Raw genomic sequence first — 21,089 nt, 5'->3', positions numbered from 1 at the left:
TTCCTTGGCCATGAATCCATAATGTCAAATCAAATGAAAGAAACAAGGTGAATATGAATAACACACATTTATTAAAACATAGAAGAACAACAAATAAAGAACAAGGAACAACACTCAGACCGAAACTCGGCATTAACATTTCACTTATAATTAGCAGCACAATTAACTTCAGCACAGGCTACAAAATAAATTATGTTATTGAAATATTGTAAAGTGGTCATATGAACTACACAAATGAACGCTTAAAAAATAATATGCAAAATCGAATAGCTCCAAGAACGGATGGCTAAAAATGCGTAAAGAAGTCTAATATCTTTCACCATAGACCATGTTTAAATTTCGATGTTTCTGGCCAGAAATACCAACATATTCACTTTATCTGGTTTTAATAAGCTGCGGATTGGAGTAACTACACTACCCGCTGTGCTGAAGACCCGCTCTGATGGAGTACTGGTAGCACATATGCACAGATATTTCCGTGCTAATCTTGCCATGAACGGAAACCTTTGTCGCTCGCTTTCCACCAAGTCAGCTGGTCCTCTTCCCCATCAATGGCCATTTCCTGCAGGTACATGGTCATTTCTGCCTCGACCTTTTGCTCATCAGTGAGTAAAATAACTAAATTATAGTTTTTAAGTGGAAAATAGTATTTATGTAAAGAGATATATTAAAATAAAAAGTGCACAATTCTTCTTAAGTGAAAGCTAAAAAAAAAATGCTTCACGTGTTGTGCAACCTACTGATAAAGCGCCGACGAGTCATTACTTGGGTTAGTAAAATAACGAAATTATAATTTTTCATAATTTTTGAAAATTATATGAAATTATATAATCCCCCCCGCCCCACCCCACCGACGATATCATCGTCCATCGCGATGTTTTACTGTCAACATCGTCAACTGCCAATTTAGGGGACATCGCCCAACCCTAGCATGCAGTTGTGTTTTCTTAATATAGTTAGCATAACTCACCCTTGCATGTGATATTCCAATACCTCCAATGCAGATTTTTTGGCATTTTACACACCTCGGTCGAGAGCAGGGTATGGAACTTTTGACCCATTTTTATATTCACAGCACATGTACATTAAAATACAAACTGCTGGATTTAAAGTGATTTAAAGCTCATCAAAATGATTGCGCTAGAATAAGTATCCCATAAAATTACTATTGTCGGCTATGAATGCATTTATTATTATTATTATTATTATTATTAAATTGCTGATCAAGAAGGCCATTTTCAGTGTGCCGACTGTTTATCTGGCTTTTATTCGGTGCGCACATCCTGTTTAGAACAGTATACATTTCTCACATGCCTTTTTTTTGTTATCCAAGCAATTTTATTCCATCGTAACGGTTATAAATAAACATTCTTAACAAACACGTGTCATATTAGATCATAGGCTAATGCACGTCGTGAAATATGTGCAAAGTTTCAGCGCATTGATTTTTTTTATTCTTGTAGGATTGGGTGCTTAATATAACTGACTTGTTAATTCTTTGCAACAAATGTCCTAACTGGGGGCCTGGGTAGCTCAGCGAGTAAAGACGCTGACTACCACCCCTGGAGTCGCGAGTTCCAATCCAGGGCGTGCTGAGTGACTCCAGCCAGGTCTCCTAAGCAACCAAATTGGCCTGGTTGCTAGGGAGGGTAGTCACATGGGATAACCTCCTCGTGGTCGCTATGTGGTTCGTTCTCGGTGGGGCGCGTGGTGAGCTGTGCGTGGATGCTGCGGAGAATAGCGTGAAGCCTCACTATGGGCTATGTCTCCACGGTAATGCGCTCAACAAGCCACGTGATAAGATAAGCGGATTGACAGTCACAGACGCGGAGGCAACTGAGATTAGTCCTCCACCACCCGGATTGAGGCACTACGTCACCACGAGGACTTAAAGAGCACATTGGGAATTGGGGAGAAAAAAAATATATAAAAAAAATTTCCAGACTGTTTTACTTATATTAAGTAACTTTTACTTGGTAAATTCCATTTATAACATGCTATAAAAGTTGCTCATGTTCTATTTTTAATTCTATATTTAAATGTACAATGCTCATAATGCAAGACAAGCGCATATATGACACTTTCCAGTGGAATTTAGTGTCGGATTTGGCTGTTGGAAAAGATTAAGTATTTTAAATGGGCTGCAGAAACACACAATGATTTTTGATTGTTTTCTGAGGGTTTCTTACATTTTAGACTAGACTAGGGATGCACCGATCTGACATCTGGATTGATATCGGCTGGATGTGCCTGATCCAAATCCGATACCACATGTTAGTTATGATCGCTAGAGTCAAACTCAAAGAATTATCTAAAAGAACCTTTAAAGCACCATTAAAGGAGTCCATATAACTTTGCTCAAAGACTCTTGAAGACATACAAGAGCTTTGTTAAATCGCAAAAGATGCGAATGAAACATTCAGTTTGCATACACCGCACGCTTCCTTGAACGAGCAATATGTGGGTGCTTCACACAAACTTAATCTCAGATGAGAGAGCTAAATAGTTTGGTTCACTTATAACCTGCGGTGAAATCAAAATAAAAGCCCTAAGAAATTACAATGGAAATGAATCACTATTGTATATAACACTACTATAATATGGTTCGCTCTCAGTGGGGCGCGTGGCGAGTTGTGCGTGAAGCCTCTACATGCGCCATGTCTCCGCGGTAATGCACTCAACAAGCCACATGATAGATTGACTATCTCAGACACGGAGGCAACTGAGATCCGTCCTACACCTCCCGGATTGAGGCGAGTCACTATGTCATCACGAGGACTTAACCACGTTCACACTGCCAGCGACACAGCGACCTCATCTCATTCATTTTCAATGAGAGCTGGAGACTTCCGGCAACACGAGCGATGCAACTGTTGATGACCGGATGTGGGCGTGTCAAGCGAAGCAACAAAGTTGAGACATTTTTAACTTGATGCAAATGAAGAGCGACTTTTGGGAGCAACAGCCAATACGAGAGAAGATGGTCGAGCTCACGTGATCCTAATATTATTTATAATATTAATTGTAAAAGAAACAGTGCTGTTTAGACTCTCCATACACACCACTAGCGGCCTAACCGCAAGCCACTGGCGACACACAGCGTTAAGTAGCTGGCAGTGTCAACACAGCTTTAGAGTGCATTGGGCACTCCAACTTGGGGAGAATTTAGTTATTTTTTTAAATGTGTAAAAGAGAAATGGCTTCTTTTCTACTGATTTTCATTGGATAGTTTTGAAAGTTTATTTTAGCAATTCAGTTTGCTGGCATAGAAATGTCATACTTTAAGTACTGTATTCTGATTTAGCTCATTTGACCTCTGCTACTCTTTGCAGGTGTCATTCGAAATCAAGAAGTGTCAAACCAAGCACAGAACTGGATTACCACAATTTGAACAACATGTGGGTGAGTAAATGATGATATAATAAAAATGTGTGGGGATACTATCCCTTTAGTCAGGTGTAAATGGTCTGCCCATATATAGTACCTTTTTAACCTCAGCGGTATTCAAAGCACTTTACACTGAGTCTCATTCACCCATACACACACACACACACACACACATCACACACAATGACGGCAGAGCTGCGATGCAAGGTGCTAGCCTGCCATTGGGAGCGACTTGGGGTTCAGTGCCTTACTCAAGGACACTTCGGCATGTGGAGTCATGTGGGCCGGGAATTGAACCACAAACCTGCGATTAGTGGCCAACCCGCTCTACCACCTGAGTGAAATCCTTTCACTTTCTATCATCTTTCTATCTGGGGAAAAAAAAAAAAAAAAAAAAAGTATTCCCTTTGTGATATTTATGTTAGGTTTTTATCAAGTTCATGTTCCCTAAAGGAAGCAGTGACTCAAATTTGACCTATACTCGACAGTTATCTCTAGCCACATCATCAGGTCAACCTCTAACACCTGTCTGTCTGATGAGGCAGCATTTGCAAAATTCTACACAGGTGAGAAATTACAACAAACTACTTGGACCTTGACCGATAATTTATAGCCCTTTTATGGTCAACACTTATTTTCCCCGTTTTCCTTATAGGGTTCAAAGATGAACAGACACTGAACACATGACATGCAGCTCTGCTAAACATGAACCGGTCTTCAATAGAATAAAATCACTATTAATCATCTAACATAATCTTTCCAAAAACTGTTCATTCAAATTAGTGAGCGTTTAACTCGAAGTTTAGTGTGACAGTCTGTAACACTCTGTTCCCGTGAGAAGACAAGTGGAAGTAGACAGGTTTTGGTTTGGCAAGCTCTTTTCCTCAAACACAATCATCTGTAATCTCAAACAGTGTTGCATGTAATCTGATAATGAAGTAATTAGTTACTATACCCAAATTACTTTTTAGATAAAAAGTAGTGCAACAGATTACATTTTATATTCAGATTACTGTTACTGACTTTAAAGTAATTACTTTGATTACGAGGTAATTACTTATTTACTACACATTTTTCATTGAGGTACAGTTATTTGTTGGGGTAGTTAAAAATGCATCGTGAACTGCATTTGAACGATATCGATTCTCAAATCCCAAGAACTTTTACTCTATGCGCAACCCTCTAGAGGAAATCATTTGCAACCAAATTTCACACCATGTGACTACAATGAACTTGTACATGTTTACATTTCTCTCAATGGTCATGGTGTTGTACAGTGGTGCTGAATGCAGCAGCGAGATCCTTTCAATGCGTGTTGAGAGTAAAAGTTGTTCCATGTCCAAAGAAGAGATCCACGCAACACATTAGTTATTGAATTTTGTCTCTTTTAATATCTTTTCTGTTCTTTACAGTCAGTTGTTGATCAAAAACAACAAAAAAGAAACCTTTAATTCTAATAATTTCATTTGGCATATAGCAATCACACATATCACAGATGGAGGTAAAGCCATTCGAATCTCTCTCATTAGCATGCACTCATTTACGGATTCTCTTATGTCAATAAACATGTAACAAAAAATTATAAAATGTAATTTTTTATCATATTTATTGACTGACTACAAGGATGTTAGCCTGCAGATTACAACAAAAATGACTTGACTTCTTAAATAAAAAAAAAACACTCGGTCACAGGGAGGCATTTACAATGGAAGTGAATGAGGGCCAATTTTTGGTCGCACCAAGCAAACACAGGAATTTGATAATGCCACAGCGACAAAGCGTTTACATTTTTCGAGAAAATGAACCTCTTGATGACTACTTGAGACTGGACGTCTCTGCATATTAAGCTGGGATAGAAAGAAGTATTTTAACACTGAAAAAGTTACATACTTCACCTTTAAGAAATCCAATGTTCACCAAATGTGAAAACAACAAGCCAACTCAAAAGCATACTTTAGACAGTTGCTCAGCAACATATTTTATATTAAATTAAGCAATAATCACACAAGAATGATTATGTGCTGAATATCACCACTGGTCATTAGGGCTGGGCGACGTGATGATGTGTCAATCGATAGTGTTTTTTGGTAACGCTTTACAATAAGGTTTCATTCGTTAGCATTAGTTAATGCATTATATATACTTTTTACAGCATTTATTAATCTTAGATAATAAAAATACAATTGTTAGTTCATGTTATTTCATAGTGCACTAAATACAGTGCGTTCATAAAGTATTCAGACCCCTTCTTTTTCACATCAATCTACATTACATACCCCATTATGAAACAAATAAATATTTTTTGATAACTTTGCAAATTTAACTGAAAAACTGAAATTACATTGACATAAGTATTCAGACCCTTAACTCAGTACTTAGTTGAAGCACCTTTAGCAGCAATTACAGCCTCAAGTCTTTTTAGGTATGATGTAACAAGCTTTGCGCACACATGGATTTGGAGATTTTCTGCCATTCTTCTCTACAGATCCTCTCAAGCTCGGTCAGGTTGGTTGGGGACCATCAGTGGACAGACATTTTCAGGTCTCTCCAACAACGTTCAAGTGGGTTCAATCTAGGCTCCGGCTGGGCCACACAAGGACATTTACAGAGTTGTCCCTAATCCACTCTTGTGTTGTCTTTGCTGTGTGCTGTGGTCACTGTCCTGTTGGAAGGTCAACCTTTGGCCCAGTCTGAGGTCCTGAGTGCACTGGACCAGTTTTTCATTAAGAATATCTCTGTATTTTGCTGCATTCATCTTTCCTTCAACTAGTCCCTGCGGCTGAAAAACACCCCCACAGCATGATGTTACCACCACCATGCCACCATTATCGGCAATGTTGACAATAAAAATTGTCTAAAAAGTTTTTAGTTGGCGAATAGTCATTTGATCTCATTTAACATAACATGAGATCACATTAAACGAATGATGATGCGCGAGAGCAGCACTGCAGTTTGTGTCTGACTGAGGAGAGGAAGAAATTTACCGTTCACTGTCCAGATAAACTCTACATTTTCTAAACAGCAACAGGTAATGTAGATTGCAAAGAATGAGGAAATGATAATGCTAAAATACAAAATAATTAAATACAGAAGCACTCTCGTTGTGGAATAAGCAGAGCCAGAGCTCTTTAAAGGAAACACCCCAGTGTTACATCTAAAATGCAGTTATGTTTAATGTGTTATAGCTTTATTAAAAGTTCAAATGTGGAAGTAGATCATGTAAATAACTACAAACTCCAAAACTGGCATTTCTCTGTGCGGTCAGCGCTTCTTCTGTGAGTTGTGCAAAGTTTCCTGATCTGAGGGGGAGTGAATGAAACTGCACCCGGCTGAGGCACACTCTGTCACGAAGACGCTCGTTCCTCGAGCAAGCACACTTAATGCAGCTAGATTATAACGTGATGGCTCGTGACTTATTGAATCATAATGTGTGTGTCACTGTGCGTTTCTTATCGTGAAGAAAATTGGCAATACGCAGCTTTATTAAAAAGAGAGCTTTTTTTTTTTTTTTAGTTAAAGATGAATTGAAGTGAACAAAGTGAGAGAGGGTAGTCTTCGCCCCATTATACACTGCAACAAAAAACGCTTTTGATTTGGCTCGTTTTCCAATATAAATATCTAGAACTCCTTGTGACAGGGCAGAGCCGGGTCATGATTATACACACCCGGTCCCTCATCAGGCTAATTAAGCCTCCGAGAGGGATAAAGGCCGATTGCGGATGGTGGTACGAGGAGAGAGAGATAGTTTACACACACACACAGATAATTAATATGCATTACATTCTTGTTGCAGAAGAGTTAATCACTGATAAGACAATACAAAAAGCAGCTTTAGAATACAATGTGTAGTTTACTACCATTTTATTGAACATAAGCCAAGCATTGGCACACAGTTCACAGCAATCCATTTCACAAGTGAATTTGTCAATCAGTTCGAGACTTATTATGAGGGCTTGTTTAAGGACCCGTCAATCTACACCTGCGTCAGACATGCTTGTGTAGCGTCTCGGGTGCGTTGCGTCATAAACATAAAACGTTTAGGACACTGTGTCAAGTTAAATAGTTTAATACGTTGAATTAAAGTTTTGAACGCAAGAACGTAATGCATGTTTGTGTTGAGCTGCTGCTGGATTGTTGTTTTCTTCACTGTATAAACTGCGCTGCGTGTTACGCCCTCTGGAGTAAACAGGTGGTACTACAAGCTTGCATTTCTCAGGAATCTTCCATATTAGTCCGGGAGCATTGTGATTAATTGCGCTACTTTTATTAACGTGTTAGAAACAGCATATAAGATATTTAGACTTGCTTTTAGAGAATATATCTTCAATATTAGTATATTTAGTCTTAACTGCACTCACTGAAGAATAAACAAGTGAAAATATTACACATATAAAAGAGAACTTTTTAAAATAAAATAAAAATAATTACACACAAACACACAAAATATTAAAATATAAACCAATTCTTCTTGGTTTTTCAGAAATCAATTGCAATAACTTAATATATTTCGTACATATTCCATATAGTCTTTCACTTAAAACAAGGTAAAAAAAAACTAAAAACAAAACTGCATTTATGACAATCGTTCAAGAATTAGACAAATGTCGTTTGTCTAATTCGTTTTTGATAAGGTATAGCACGTCACACTGCAGGAAACTGTTCTCACTGCTTGACATGTCAGGTCAGCAACCCTTCACTGAGATCCTGTAAAAAGATGACAAATGGTCTAATCTGTCTCCATGATCACCTCAGCCATTGTGCCCCATATTCCACACACGTCAGTCAAGTCTGGAGCTTTCGGTGTTCAAATCAACAAACTTGCTACTTTTAGTAGCAGCATGCAACAAAACAAATTACCAGTTGACTTTCAGAGTGAACAGGCTGATCGTCAACACTTAGAGCCAACCTAGACAGCATTCAAACTGGTTTTACCCAAAATACTCTGATGAAAAAAAAGCCTCAGGCCATTAAAAAACACACACACGAAGGAGCAATACGGGCCACTTACGGTCTCTGATGAATGATGATGCGGATTCACCAAGAGAGATGTGAGGTAAACAAAAATCTCCCATGAGATTCTCCTGGTATATAACTGTGTAAATACACAATATAAAAGCCTAAAAGGCACAGTAACACCTTAGTCAAACTTGTCTCCAAAATAAGTTACAAAAATCAATACAAACACAGGAAACACTACAGTAAGAGTCAATAAAGATTAACAGTGTCAATAGATGTGCACTCAGCAGTGAACTTTTGGCACCATATGATGATATACATAGACACTGGCTGAAGAAGTCCAGAGCCATGGAAGACTCAATTGAGACCCAACAGAACCACAAAAAAAAGGATGTTTTGCACTTTGAGGCAGTGAAATGTAAGATTTAGGGCCCACACTGACATTTAAAGAGAAAGTCAAGGAACAGTCATCATTTACTCAGCCTAATGGTATCTCAAACATGTAAGACATTCGTTCTTTCTTGGAACACAAGAGGAGATGTTAGGCAGAATGGCAGCCTCAGTCCACATATTTTTTAGGGATGCAGCAATACCCATTTTTCTCTTTCAATCCAATTCCGATACCCTGTTTGTGTGTGGCGCTCACATATTGCGTGCCGCTCTAAGAGCTTGAGTGCATCAACAGCTTGTGTGTGCTATGTATGTGTGTTAACAGAGCCACCCCAATTACTAACGTGCTGCGAATGCATGCTATACGTACAGTATATTTAATAATTAAATACAGCCTTTTGCTATACACAAAGCTATTGCATGTCTTTAAGTGGCTTTGAATAAAACAAACAAAGAAGTCCTATGGACTACTTTAATGGTGCTTTTATGGCTCTTTTTTTGTCATTTTTTAGCTTGACAGTAACAAACATGAAAAACATATGGATTTGGATTAACTTCTTTGGACAGATACTAGGGCTGCACAATTAATAAAAAACGAATCGCAATTACGATTACGGCTGCCACGCTTATGTAATAGTGAAAACTGGCGATTACAGCATTCAATTAAAGTCTGCTCCTGTTGCATCAATGGTTTAGATTTACAACGTGTTTTTGCAGCGGTTGAGTATTCTAACCAATCACTAACATGTCTGTTGAGCAATGAAACAGCAATGACCAATCAGATCCACTTAGAATAGTCCTCCGTCCTATCAGTAAAGACAACTGATCCTAATGCACAAGCTTTAACCCGTCTTAATGACCAGATGCTTCCTTTATGATCTAGCTCTGTTCGCGCGACACACAAATAATAATAATGAAGAAACATCACCTGACACTTGAAAAGAATCCGCAGAACAAGAGTGAAAAGAACTTTGGATTCATTGCATATTGCACCACTCGCTTTGAACATAGATGTTAAGTACACTGAAAATGAGCAACATGACAAAACTAAAGTGATCCTGTTCTAATCAAGACACAGTTGACGACATTGGTGACTAAAAAAAGTCAGGAAAGACATGATGAACTTTGATCTTACCTGTGTAGCCCGCACACCAGCCCCAAGATGCCACCATCGCCAGTAACCACCTGAACATCACCCCTTCAATGAACCAGAACGTGTGGGGATCCAGAACTCTTAAAGGCTGCAGGACGATCAGGTAGAGGCAGTAGGACGGGATGGCGACACAGTTATTGACAAACATGAAGGTGAAACGGAGCAGCGACTTCAGTAAAATCCAAGCCAGTTTGCGGGCCACGTCCAGATGTGGAGCCATTCTGTACTGTCCTGCCTGCAGAAGAGAGGAAAGCAGATTAATCCAAATTCTCTAGCAATCTCTGCAGCTGCTGTTTATTTAAGACAATGAAGACAATGAATGGAAAAGATAGAGTTGGCTAGTTACTGGCAGACTTTGAAATCAATGTACAGAACTGTATCGTAAGTAGGGGTGTAACGATCCATCGATCTGGATCGATGCATTGATCCAATAACCAACGATCCAATGTTATCGAAACAACGGGTAAATATCGACAGACAATTTTTTTAAGACGTACCTTTATTTTAATACTCTCATTTCAACTAAGTAGGTACGCATTTCTGTCAGGCGATGAAGCAACCGAATTACATCAATTTCACTTTGAGTGCTACATAAGCTTTTCATCTGGGACAAGGATGTGCGCAGGGTATGCAAAGCCAAATTGCACTCTGCTATCTGTGAGTGTGCATCAACTGAGCTTCCTGCGAGCTCCAGACCAGTGGCAGGATCAGTGAGAGCACGTCAACCAGGCTTCCCACTAAACATGAGCTCCAGACCAAAAAGCGAGCTCCAGACCAGTGACAGGATCAGTGTGAGCACGTCAACTGGGCTTCTGGCAAAACGCAAACTCCAGATACCGATACTGATCCGATACCACTGTTATAATGTGTTATGATACCAGCATAAGACCCACATCACCAGTAATCTCTGACATAGTTCGGGTGCGAGTTCCTGGGCCAATGCGAATTCTCGAACTGTGCCGTGCATTTCCACCACAGAAAAGTACTGCGGTCATCTTATTTTTGGCATTGTTTTGTTCTCTAAGGGGATTTATGACCAGCTACTCACTAAGTTTGGAAGATTTACTCTGTAGAGTAAAACGGTGGGATTCTCAATCAATAATATTATATACTATGGCCAAAATTCAAATACAACCATCTGCTAAACTAATGTTAATAATGATTCCACTGTAAAAGCTTACAGAATTAAGCAAGTTAAGCCATAGCTCATACATTACCAGTCGTCTTTAGCATTGATGTCGTTTCTGACAATATTGTTGAGCAATTTAATATGATGTATTTCATTAATCCACATGTTTACATATGTCCTCAAAAACAAGAGTAAAAGCTGTATTCAAACACACTGTGACACACCATGTTTATGTTTGAGGTAGTCACGTGAATCTACCATGTAAACAGTAACCCATTACGTCACCGTTCGGCTCTCATGTCAGTGGAAATGTACGGCCAGTTTATGATGATCCAGCAGAGCACAGGCTCGGCATGAGAACCATCGCAATTTCGGTGGAAAAGGGCTAAGAAACATCTGTTTTAGATCTTTTCATCTGGAAAACATCACAATCGAATTAACATCTGTTAAATATCTTAAAAAGATCAGATTTACAATCATTCTAAATCACAAACATCTCAAAGACATCTGCTGAATGTCTTATTGACATCCGTGAGCAACATCTTATAGATGTATTGCAGACAAGCAAACAACCTAAAAAAACAAACATGTAAACACACCCATCATGGGTAATGCAAGTGTGCTATCAGGGTTCTGGTTAATCACAGTGACAAAAAGATAGCACACATCTCTGAGATGTCAGTTTTAGATTTTTTCATCAAGAAAGCATTGCATTATGATTAAAGGAATATTACAGGTTCAATACATGTTAAGTATTGAGTTAAGCTCAATTGGCAGCATTTGTGACATAATGTTTATTAAAAAAAAAAAAAATTTCGACTTGCCCCATTTTTTCATAAAAAAAAGAAGCAAAAATCAAAGTTACAGTGAGGCACTTACGTACAATGGAAGTAAATGAGGCCAACCGTAAATGTTAAAAAAGTCACCATTTCAAAAGTTTAGCCACAAGACATTATACATGTAAACATGATTTTAATGTGATAAAATTACTGACTAACCTTTTCTGTGTAAATTTATAGCCAATTTTTTTAACTGTTGCCATGACGATGTAATGTCAACAAACCCCAAAACTCTCAAATGACAATGTAAAAAAATCTTCAGCTCAAATTATACAAGTTTTAACAGATATACTAATGTTAGTACTTTTATAAGATCCACATTTCTTCCTTTAAACCCTCCAAAAACTGTCCCAATTCACTTCCATTGTAAGTGCCTCACTGTAACCTTGATTTTTGCTCTTTATTTTAAAGGACTGACAAGTCTAAATACATTTCTATGCCACAAAAGCTGTCAATTAAGCTTAACTTGTATTAAACCCAGAATATTCATTTAACATCTGCCAAACATCTTAAAAAGATCAGATTTACCAACTAAAATCACAAACATCTCAAAGGCATCCCTGAGAAATGTCTTATAGATGTAAACACACATCAAATAAACATCTGGGTAATGTATGTGTGCCATCAGGGCAGGTAGCCAGAATTAATTCAGTATTTGTCTTGGATTTATTATTAATGCTGCATCATAAAAAGGAAATTGCATTTTCATATTTATAAAAACATTATCATAGTAACCACTATTCACAACATGGACAATGTTTCCTATCAAATGACATAGAGATAAGTTACAGTTTGATAGCACAAGAGAAGGTCGTGGTTTTGTTTATCAAAATAAAGGTGAAAGTTTGGAATTAGTTGTTGAATAAAGCGAGAACACGGCTAACATGCTACAATCAGTTTTAACCATCGCCATTCTCCATCAAACAATTGATATAGTTGTGGCATTCAATTATAAACGTGTGAATTAATAAATTAAAGTGGTATTGATTCAGACAAATGTGGTATTGATTCAGACAAAAGCGGAACGTGTTTCTGTGTGCGCGCGCTGCTGTCTGTTAGCATGCTAAGCTAACGTGAGTTCGGGTCATCAATTCAGTTTAACGGTCAGTTTAGCTCATCTGATCGTTTATTTAGTTCATTTATGTCTTTTTTGGAGTGATTGCTTCATTATGTGTGAGCGTACACATTTATTTGTATCTTCTATCGTCTGTCCTGTGGTTAAAGTGGTCAGACTGATCCGGGTGTTTAATGAGATTTGGACACAAGTCCTTCACGGATCCGTTACCCACCCGAACCGGATCAGAACAGGAATCCAGATCTAATAAACAACGGTTCAGACGACATCAACACAGCACAAATCTCTCATTACGAATCATCTAATCCGTGTATGTGTGCGCTTTCTCACCGTGCTAACGCGCAGCCCGTTGGAGAAGCTGCAGATGGGTTCGGGCGGTTCGGTCACATGTATCGGATGATGATCGGTGAACCCGTGAGCGTGAGATCGTTTGCTCCACGGCTTGCTTCGGTTCCGACAGTCCGTGCCCTGATCGGATGCATGCGCTTCAGTTACACACACGCATGCTGCTGCTGTCTTTACCGCTGGAGTCACACGGGCGGCCGAACCTCTGGATCTGCTCTCAAATCCCCGAATCCAGCAGAGCACACGCCTGAGATTTAACTCATAAACTCATGTTTCTGAAACGGATGAGGCGTGTCGGGCATATATTCGCAAGGCCTCTCCTCCTTCAGGATAATGATCTTTGCTCCGTTATTCTGGATCACCAACAGGCCGCGGGCACGCGCAGAATGGGTGCACGCGCACATCACTGGTACCCCACTGGTACCCCAGGGATATATAAAAAATATAATCCACATTTCTGTAAGCGTACTAAATTGGGCAGGTTCTTAAAGCGCACTGCATAATCACTGTAGATTAAAGGAAGCTCAAATGTAACTAATTCCTAATCCAAATCTAAAAATAAAATGAAAAGAAAAACAATCAGTTGTGTTGTACTGTTCCGCTAAATGGAAAAAGTTGGTAAACTCTGACCCCCAGTGGTCGCTCCAGAAACGATTATTTAAAGATTAAAAGATTGTAAATTGGGTATTTCTTTCGTTTTAGCAGCAGATAATTTACCAAATAAATTGGAAGTATTTTCAATTTATTGATGTATATAGATTTACACCCAAGGCTTTGGAGAACGATTGAAGAGTTTGCAGAACTGTAGGAACAAAGCAATATCATCAGCTAGATATGTTTCTGTTATAATGCAACATTTATGATGTCATAATATGTCCCCATAATGGTGCCTCTGTGATGTCATGATGGGTCTTTATGATGTCATAATGGTGTCTCTGTGATGTCATAATCAGTGTTGGATAAGTTACTCTTAAAACGTAATTAATTACTAACTACTAATTACATCTTCTAGATACTGTACTGATCTGTCTGAAAAGTAATTGGATAGTAATCCAATACAAGGATACAAGTAAATACAAGGATAGACATGAAACTGTTCTTTTAATTCTTTCAAATAAATCATATAAAATCAAATCAAATATTCATGAACCGGCCAAATAATTTAAGGGGGCAGCGTTAAAATAGAAAACATACATTTTAACATTAGATGTCACATTTCAGTTTTATATTCACTATTGTTTTATATGGAATTGTTCTATAGTCTATACAGTATTTAACACAATTACATCAGAAGTAACTGTAATTAAATAACTGAAAAATTAAGAGTAATCCCTTACTTTACTTTTTTCAATGAAAAAGTAATTTAATTACAGTTATTAATTACTTAGTAATGCATTACACCCAACATGTTTCATAATAGGGTTGCTTCTTTTGGATTTTCTGGGCATCCGGGAGCATGTAAACTGTGCATACTCCTTGACCACGTAACAAACCATGCATGACCTGCGTGATGGCATCTTACTCGACTATCACTATCACTGAACCACATGAACTTTACATTTGCAGCCGTGTTATTTTTTTGTGGTGTGCTGCATGTGAAAAAGTAAACTAAATGGTTTGTAGAAATGTATTGGAGAAATGTATTATTGTCATGTTAATGAAATCGGTTTGAGAGTAATTTAGCTAATTTTGACATGGTGCACTATCATGCGGGAAGTAGCCATTAGAAGATGGGTAAATTGTGGCCATGATGCACATGGTCAGTAACAATACTAAAATAGGTTTTGGCATTCAAGCGATGATTGATTGGTAATAATGGTGTTCCAAGAAAACATTCCCCACACCATTACACCACCGCCACCAGCCTGGACTGTTGACACAAGGCAGGTTGGGTCCATGGATTCATGCTGTTGGTAACAAATTCTGACCCTACCATCTGTGTGCCTCAGCAGAAATCGATGATTCATCAGACCAGGCTAAGTTTTTCCAGTCTTCAACTGTACTTTTTTTGGTGAGCCTGTGCCCACTGCAGCCTCGGTTTTCTTTTCTTGGCTGACAGAAGTGGAACCCGACGTGGTCTTCTGCTGTTGTAGCACATCCGCCCTAAGGTTCGATGTGTTGTACATTCCGAGATGCTATTCTGCTCACTACAATTGTACAGAGGGGTTAATTGAGTTACCATAGCCTTTCTGTCAGCTCAAACCAGTCTGGCCATTCTCCGTTGACCTCTCTCATCAGTAAGACATTTCCTTCCACAGAACTGCCCCTCACTGGATGGATTTAGTTTTTGGCACCATTCTGAGTGAATTCTAGAGACGGTTGTGTGTGAAAATCCCAGGAGATCAGCAGTTACAGAAATACACAAACCAGCCTATCTGGTACCAACAATCATGCCATGGTCGAAATCACAGAGATCATTCAAAATCAGTTGGATTGCTTCAGAAGACATGGATTAAACCACTGGAGTCTTGGAGCTTTAAAGCTCTGGCCACCTGCATTGTATGGACCTGCAGAGCTGAGATATTCTTCTAAAGATCTTAATTTATTTTCTGCAGAAGAAAGAAAGTTATACACATCTGGCATGAGGGTGTGTAAATGATGAGATTGTGACATGGCGGAGGGTGGGGCCGGGTCATGATTCTACACACCCGGCCCCTTATCAGGCTAATCAAGCCTCCGAGAGGGATAAAGGCCAACTGCGGACAGTGGTGTGACAGAGAGAGGGAGCGTTTATGGGCAGCTGTCTGTAATATGTGTGTGTTTGTGTCTTTTGATTTAAGTTCTTAATTAAATGTAATTTATATTGTCAAGCCGGTTCTCGCCTCCTCCTTTCCCTTGTTCCCCTTACAGAGATATTTTAAATTTTGTGGGTGAACTATTCCTTTAAGTACAGTAACATACTTTGAACATACGTACTTTGATACACACCTCTGAAATAAAGGACAAACCTCCATAAAGATGTGCTGATAATAGGACAAGGCAGTTACTTTTATGTGGTCAGCTGTCTTTTAAAAAAACAGTTGCATAACACCTTTGAGATGGAACTTGAACAACTTGCCAAACAACATTTAACTTTTCTAAACATAAAATTGAGAGAGGAAACATAAAGAAAAAGGAGTATAGTGTTAGTTAGTCAATGAGTATCTTCTGTTAGAGAAGGCCTTTGTGGTTACAGCATTCATGACCACACTGGGAATTTTTTTTTATCTGCTTTGTATTTCATATCCCCCTTATTGAAAGAGCTCAGACAAGCCCCCTAAAGTCACAGATATGACGGAGATAACATTAATTAAATAAAAAAAAAAATGAAATTAATTTTTTAGTTAAAGAGTAATCCTAATTAAAATATTATTAAATTATTATTCAAGTAGAAAATCAAGTACAGTAATTATAAAAACATTATTATGTATCACATACAATCAATAATTTAATCAAAGTGTAACATTGGTGGTGACACTTTGATTTCAATGGAGATTTTCACCACCAGATGTCTCTGTTGTGGCATAGAAAATGTTCAATGTGACTATAAGGTTCCTGTTAAAAATGCTAGTAAAGTTAATTAACCATGAAGGTAAAAATGCTACTGTAAAAACCGGATTACCTACCGTGTGTGTGTGTGTGTGTGTGTGTGAGCATGTATTTATCACTTTGTGGGGACCAAATGTCCCCATAAGGATAGTAAAACCCGAAATTTTTGACCTTGTGGGGACATTTTGTCGGTCCCCATGAGGAAAACAGCTTATAAATCATACTAAATTATGTTTTTTGAAAATGTAAAAATGCAGAAAGTTTTCTGTGATGATTAGGTTTAGGGGTAGAGTTAGGTTTAGGGGATAGAATATAAAGGTTGTACAGTATAAAAACCATTATGTCTATGGAAAGTCCCCATAAAACATGGAAACACAACGTGTGTGTGTGTGTGTGTGTGTGTGTGTGTGTGTGTGTGTGTGTGTGTGTGTGTGTGTTTGACAGTTAAGTTATGGCAAACACTGCTGCCAGTTTTTTTTCTTCTTCCCAACCACAAAAAAATCTCCATATACAATACGTGAAACAGATTAAAAAAACAGATGCACTTTTTCTCTCGCTGTTCTGTTCATTTCATACTGTATACAGTTTTAGTATTTGTGCTGTTCAATGTTGTACCATCCATTTACAGTGAAGGGTAAGTCAGAAACAAAGAGGCAGTACATGTTTATTTGTCTGTGACCTTCTCCGGAGGGGGGGTAGGAAATCTTTCCGAGTGGTTTAACAGACTGAAAATACTTCTGTGCATTGCCTTGTGTACATTTCTTTTTGCAGTATTATATATCTATAGGAGATTTTATAAATATGATGTGTACATTACAGTGCCACTGGGGCTCAAATCATTCAAAGTGAGTGATGGAACGTAAGACACATGCACAGGACTTGTGAGCTGTTGGCTCACAGAGACACAGGTTTGAATCTGTCCTGGGTCATGTCTCAATTCCAATCACTCACTCTCACCTCTACTATCTTGTCTATGCTCTACTGCCCTCTGAAAATCCACAATAAAATGATAAATGAAAGATGTCAACTGTTTCTCCCTTTAAATATTTGTACAGTTGTAGTGGGAGGAGGAGGTAAAATGAGGCACAAGACAGGTATCGTGTTCAATGAAGCTCCCAGAGGCCATTGCTGAACAATTACACCTGGTGGAGTCCTGATGTCATGCAATGTGATGTTGGTCCACTGGGAGTTGTGGAGAAAAGTCACTAAACTGATGGACCAGGGCCTTCAGCTCTTTCTTCTGGGCTAAGGAGAGATGTTAACTCCTGCCGTTTTATCGCTGGCCAAGAGAGCGGGGCGGGTGGCAGTGTCTACCCATTGCTTCAGGTGGTAGATCTGCTAGACACGACATCTCCCTGGCTGCTTCAGCCAGTAGGTCACAGGCCACACCCTCATCACAACAGTATACTGTAGAATCCCAGTCTAGATGACAAAATAATAATAAGTGCAATAAGACAAGGACACGGTCACACGGGTGGAGCTCACAAGCCTAAGCCAGTCCGTTGTATGTTTGCTGCTAGGCTTGCTGGAATTACAACATGTGTTCTTTCACGAGGGGTGTCTCAATCCTTTCTGTCATAATCCAAAATAATCAGGAGTGGATTGTTGGCCCCAGCCTTCCTTGTCAATGTCCAATAGTCCTCAAGGTTTAAGACTGAATAATAACTCAAAGGGAGTGAACTCAGTTGAGGCCTTGGGGACTTCTCAGATTCCAAAGAGCATGTACTCTAGAATGAGGACCAAGTCGTGCACCTCCTCGGCTAAAACTCTGTGTAGCATGCACTTCAGTGTCTGGTTGAATCTCTCCACAAGAATGCTTGGTTGCTGGAATGTTGTTGCTGGCACACTTCACAGCTATGGCAGAAATGTTGAACCTCGTCATCCATCTCTGGCCAATGAAAGTGGTTGCGGATACACTCCACCATATTTTCGGCTCTGAGGTGCCCTGCCATGATGTGGCGGTGTGCCAGGTGGATGACCTTATCCAGCTTCATACGAGGGACCACCAGCAGATGTTTTGTCTCACCCGCCTGGTTGGGATGCAGTTCAACAGGCCATTTTGGACCACGAAAATGAGGAGAGAAGTGGGGGCTGCACTGTTGTGCTTTTCCTTCAACGATTCTGGACAGCTTTGTTAGGCTGTCATCCTTCCTCTGTAGTCATCCAAACTGTGGACCTTTTTACTTGTCTGAAAAAAATTTGGTTAAACTTTTATTTGCCAAGACTCACCCTCTCGCTTACTCTCCATGTCCTCTTTCGTGGAGTCTTGAGTGGTTTTCGGGAGGCGGGCTGCCCTGTTGCACACAAGAGGCTGTCCAGCCCCGGCCAGGATCTTATCAACAAAATCGACATGGGCAGATCCTTTACAATTCCCACTTCTTTTGTCCAGAAGCTGGAAGCAGTTGATATGGTGATTGTCACAAATGTAGTGCAACGAAGGCAGACAAAGGTTGAGGATCCAAATGCAGCTTTCTTTATTATAAACAGAACACAAAGGAAAACCCTCAATGGGGACATAAACATGAACAGAGAACTAGGGCAGGGGACACAGACCAGGCTAACTACATTAACAAACATTCAACGAAAGACAAGGACTGAACCAAAAACCAGGATATAAATACACAAGGACAGGATGATTACAAATAATACACAGGTGAGCACAATGAACAAAATGGCAGTGATGATGACAGGTGGATACTGGGAAGTGTAGTTCTTTTAAACAATAGACTAGTGAGACAGTGGAGCTAAACAAGGGACAAAAGTGAAAACTACGGAAAACAAAAGGGACAAAAATGGAAACCAAAGGGGCAATGGTAAAACCAGACAAGGTAACCCTAACAGTGATGGTGTGGGTGAGGAAATTCCACATATCTCTGTCCATACAGGTAATCGGAAGAAGGGCGTGGCCAGATTCGTCCTGCTACGTCACCTGCAGAGGGTCTACCATCAAGAAGCAACAAGTTTGCCAGTCTTGAGGATCTCTCTCTTTAAAATATCCTAATCAATTTCAGCGACAGCCTGCAGTGAGAAGTAAACCCGTTGACACCCTGTCTACATCGGACACGTCCGTTGATGTGAACACAATAGCTCGAGGCTGTCTACACTGGACACATCTAAACAGTTTATTAGTGTGTTTCCATCGTTACCAACATAGTTCAATGAATTGGTGTTCCCAAAAATCATAGTTCCAACAAACATTCACAAACAGCATCAGAAAGTTGTGTGGTTAGAAGCATAGTGAATTGTTAGTTTGCTGTGTGGACGTCATTTGACTCTTTATCTTTCATTTCATATATGTGATATATTTCATTCTGTCAAGACTATGACCATGTTTGCATGCACTTATGAAAACTGCCTATTCCACAGTTTTGCAGAAAGCACCATTCTGAAACTTCACGTAAATGCAGCCGTTTAAGGGCAGAAAGGTTGTTAAGAGAAAGCGCTTAAACACACACTGTTTCTGTCAGAGAACACAGCTTATGTGTCCATATTAGGGAGTGCACCTGCCCGGCTGCTTCCACCCACAGTTTAGCCAGCTCTTTCACATTCTGGTTGCTTTCAGCGAGATGATGGCGGATTATGTCTTCAATCCCTGGGGAGTTAGCTGCAGCTGGCTGGGGTGCCTGCTTATGCCTTGGCACAAGATAGGTATGGTGTTCAATCAAGCCCCCTGGATGCAGGTTTATTTTAAGTGAGAATAAAGTGGCATGACCAGTCCAAGGGTGCTTGTGCTGGTAGTGGCATGAATGGTGTTGGAGCTGTGTGGTTTCAGTGGGAGTTTCTTCTCAGGCTGCAGGCCAAAAGAGATGTCTGCTGGTGGGAGCATGAAATGGCATTTTTAGTCGCTTCCTAGAGAGAGACAAAAGAAGCCAACAGACTGTTAGACAAGTATGTTCCTCTAAGATCCTTTTCAGTGTTCTGAGCTCCCGCTGAAGTTTATAGCTCCAATTCGAAATGGCCTTAGGTGTGGCTGATCAGTCAAGAAGCGTTGTTGATTACCACTGCCAGTGGAGACGCTGATTGTTGCATTGGCCTCTTGCTACAACAGTATAATTACTTTGAATTTAAATTAGATTTTGACAGACGGCACAGCGGGAAAAGGCTCTATGGCCAGTGCATCCCTGGCCGTGCACTTTGGTTGTATGGCTAACACTCTTGTTAACATTAACAAATTCTGAGAGAGATCACCATGCTTTTCACGGGTGTTCAGTGATGTGCTTGATGCATTCCAGGGCCACACAGTACATACACATAACTTTGTGCACTATTGTCATCAGTAAAATCACT

At 39.5% G+C, this 21,089-nt stretch overlaps 1 protein-coding gene across 1 annotated transcript in view; it reads right to left on the bottom strand.

Moving 5' to 3' along the window:
- Positions 1-14,209, bottom strand: part of lpgat1 (lysophosphatidylglycerol acyltransferase 1) — a 59,974-nt gene extending 45,765 nt beyond the window's left edge. Inside the window, exons 1-2 of the mRNA XM_052098668.1 lie at positions 13,260-14,209; positions 9,869-10,121 (exon numbers count right to left, since the gene is read on the bottom strand). Of these exons, the coding sequence (XP_051954628.1) occupies positions 9,869-10,106 (238 nt within the window). The 5' untranslated portion in view covers positions 10,107-10,121; positions 13,260-14,209. The remainder of the gene's footprint in view (positions 1-9,868; positions 10,122-13,259) is intronic.
- Between the last annotated feature and the right edge of the window lie 6,880 nt (positions 14,210-21,089).

This window comes from Xyrauchen texanus, chromosome 30 (assembly GCF_025860055.1).
Source record: "Xyrauchen texanus isolate HMW12.3.18 chromosome 30, RBS_HiC_50CHRs, whole genome shotgun sequence".
NCBI lineage: Eukaryota > Metazoa > Chordata > Actinopteri > Cypriniformes > Catostomidae > Xyrauchen > Xyrauchen texanus.
The sequence above is the reverse complement of the archived record's forward strand: the minus strand, read 5'-3'. Positions and strand labels throughout refer to the sequence as shown.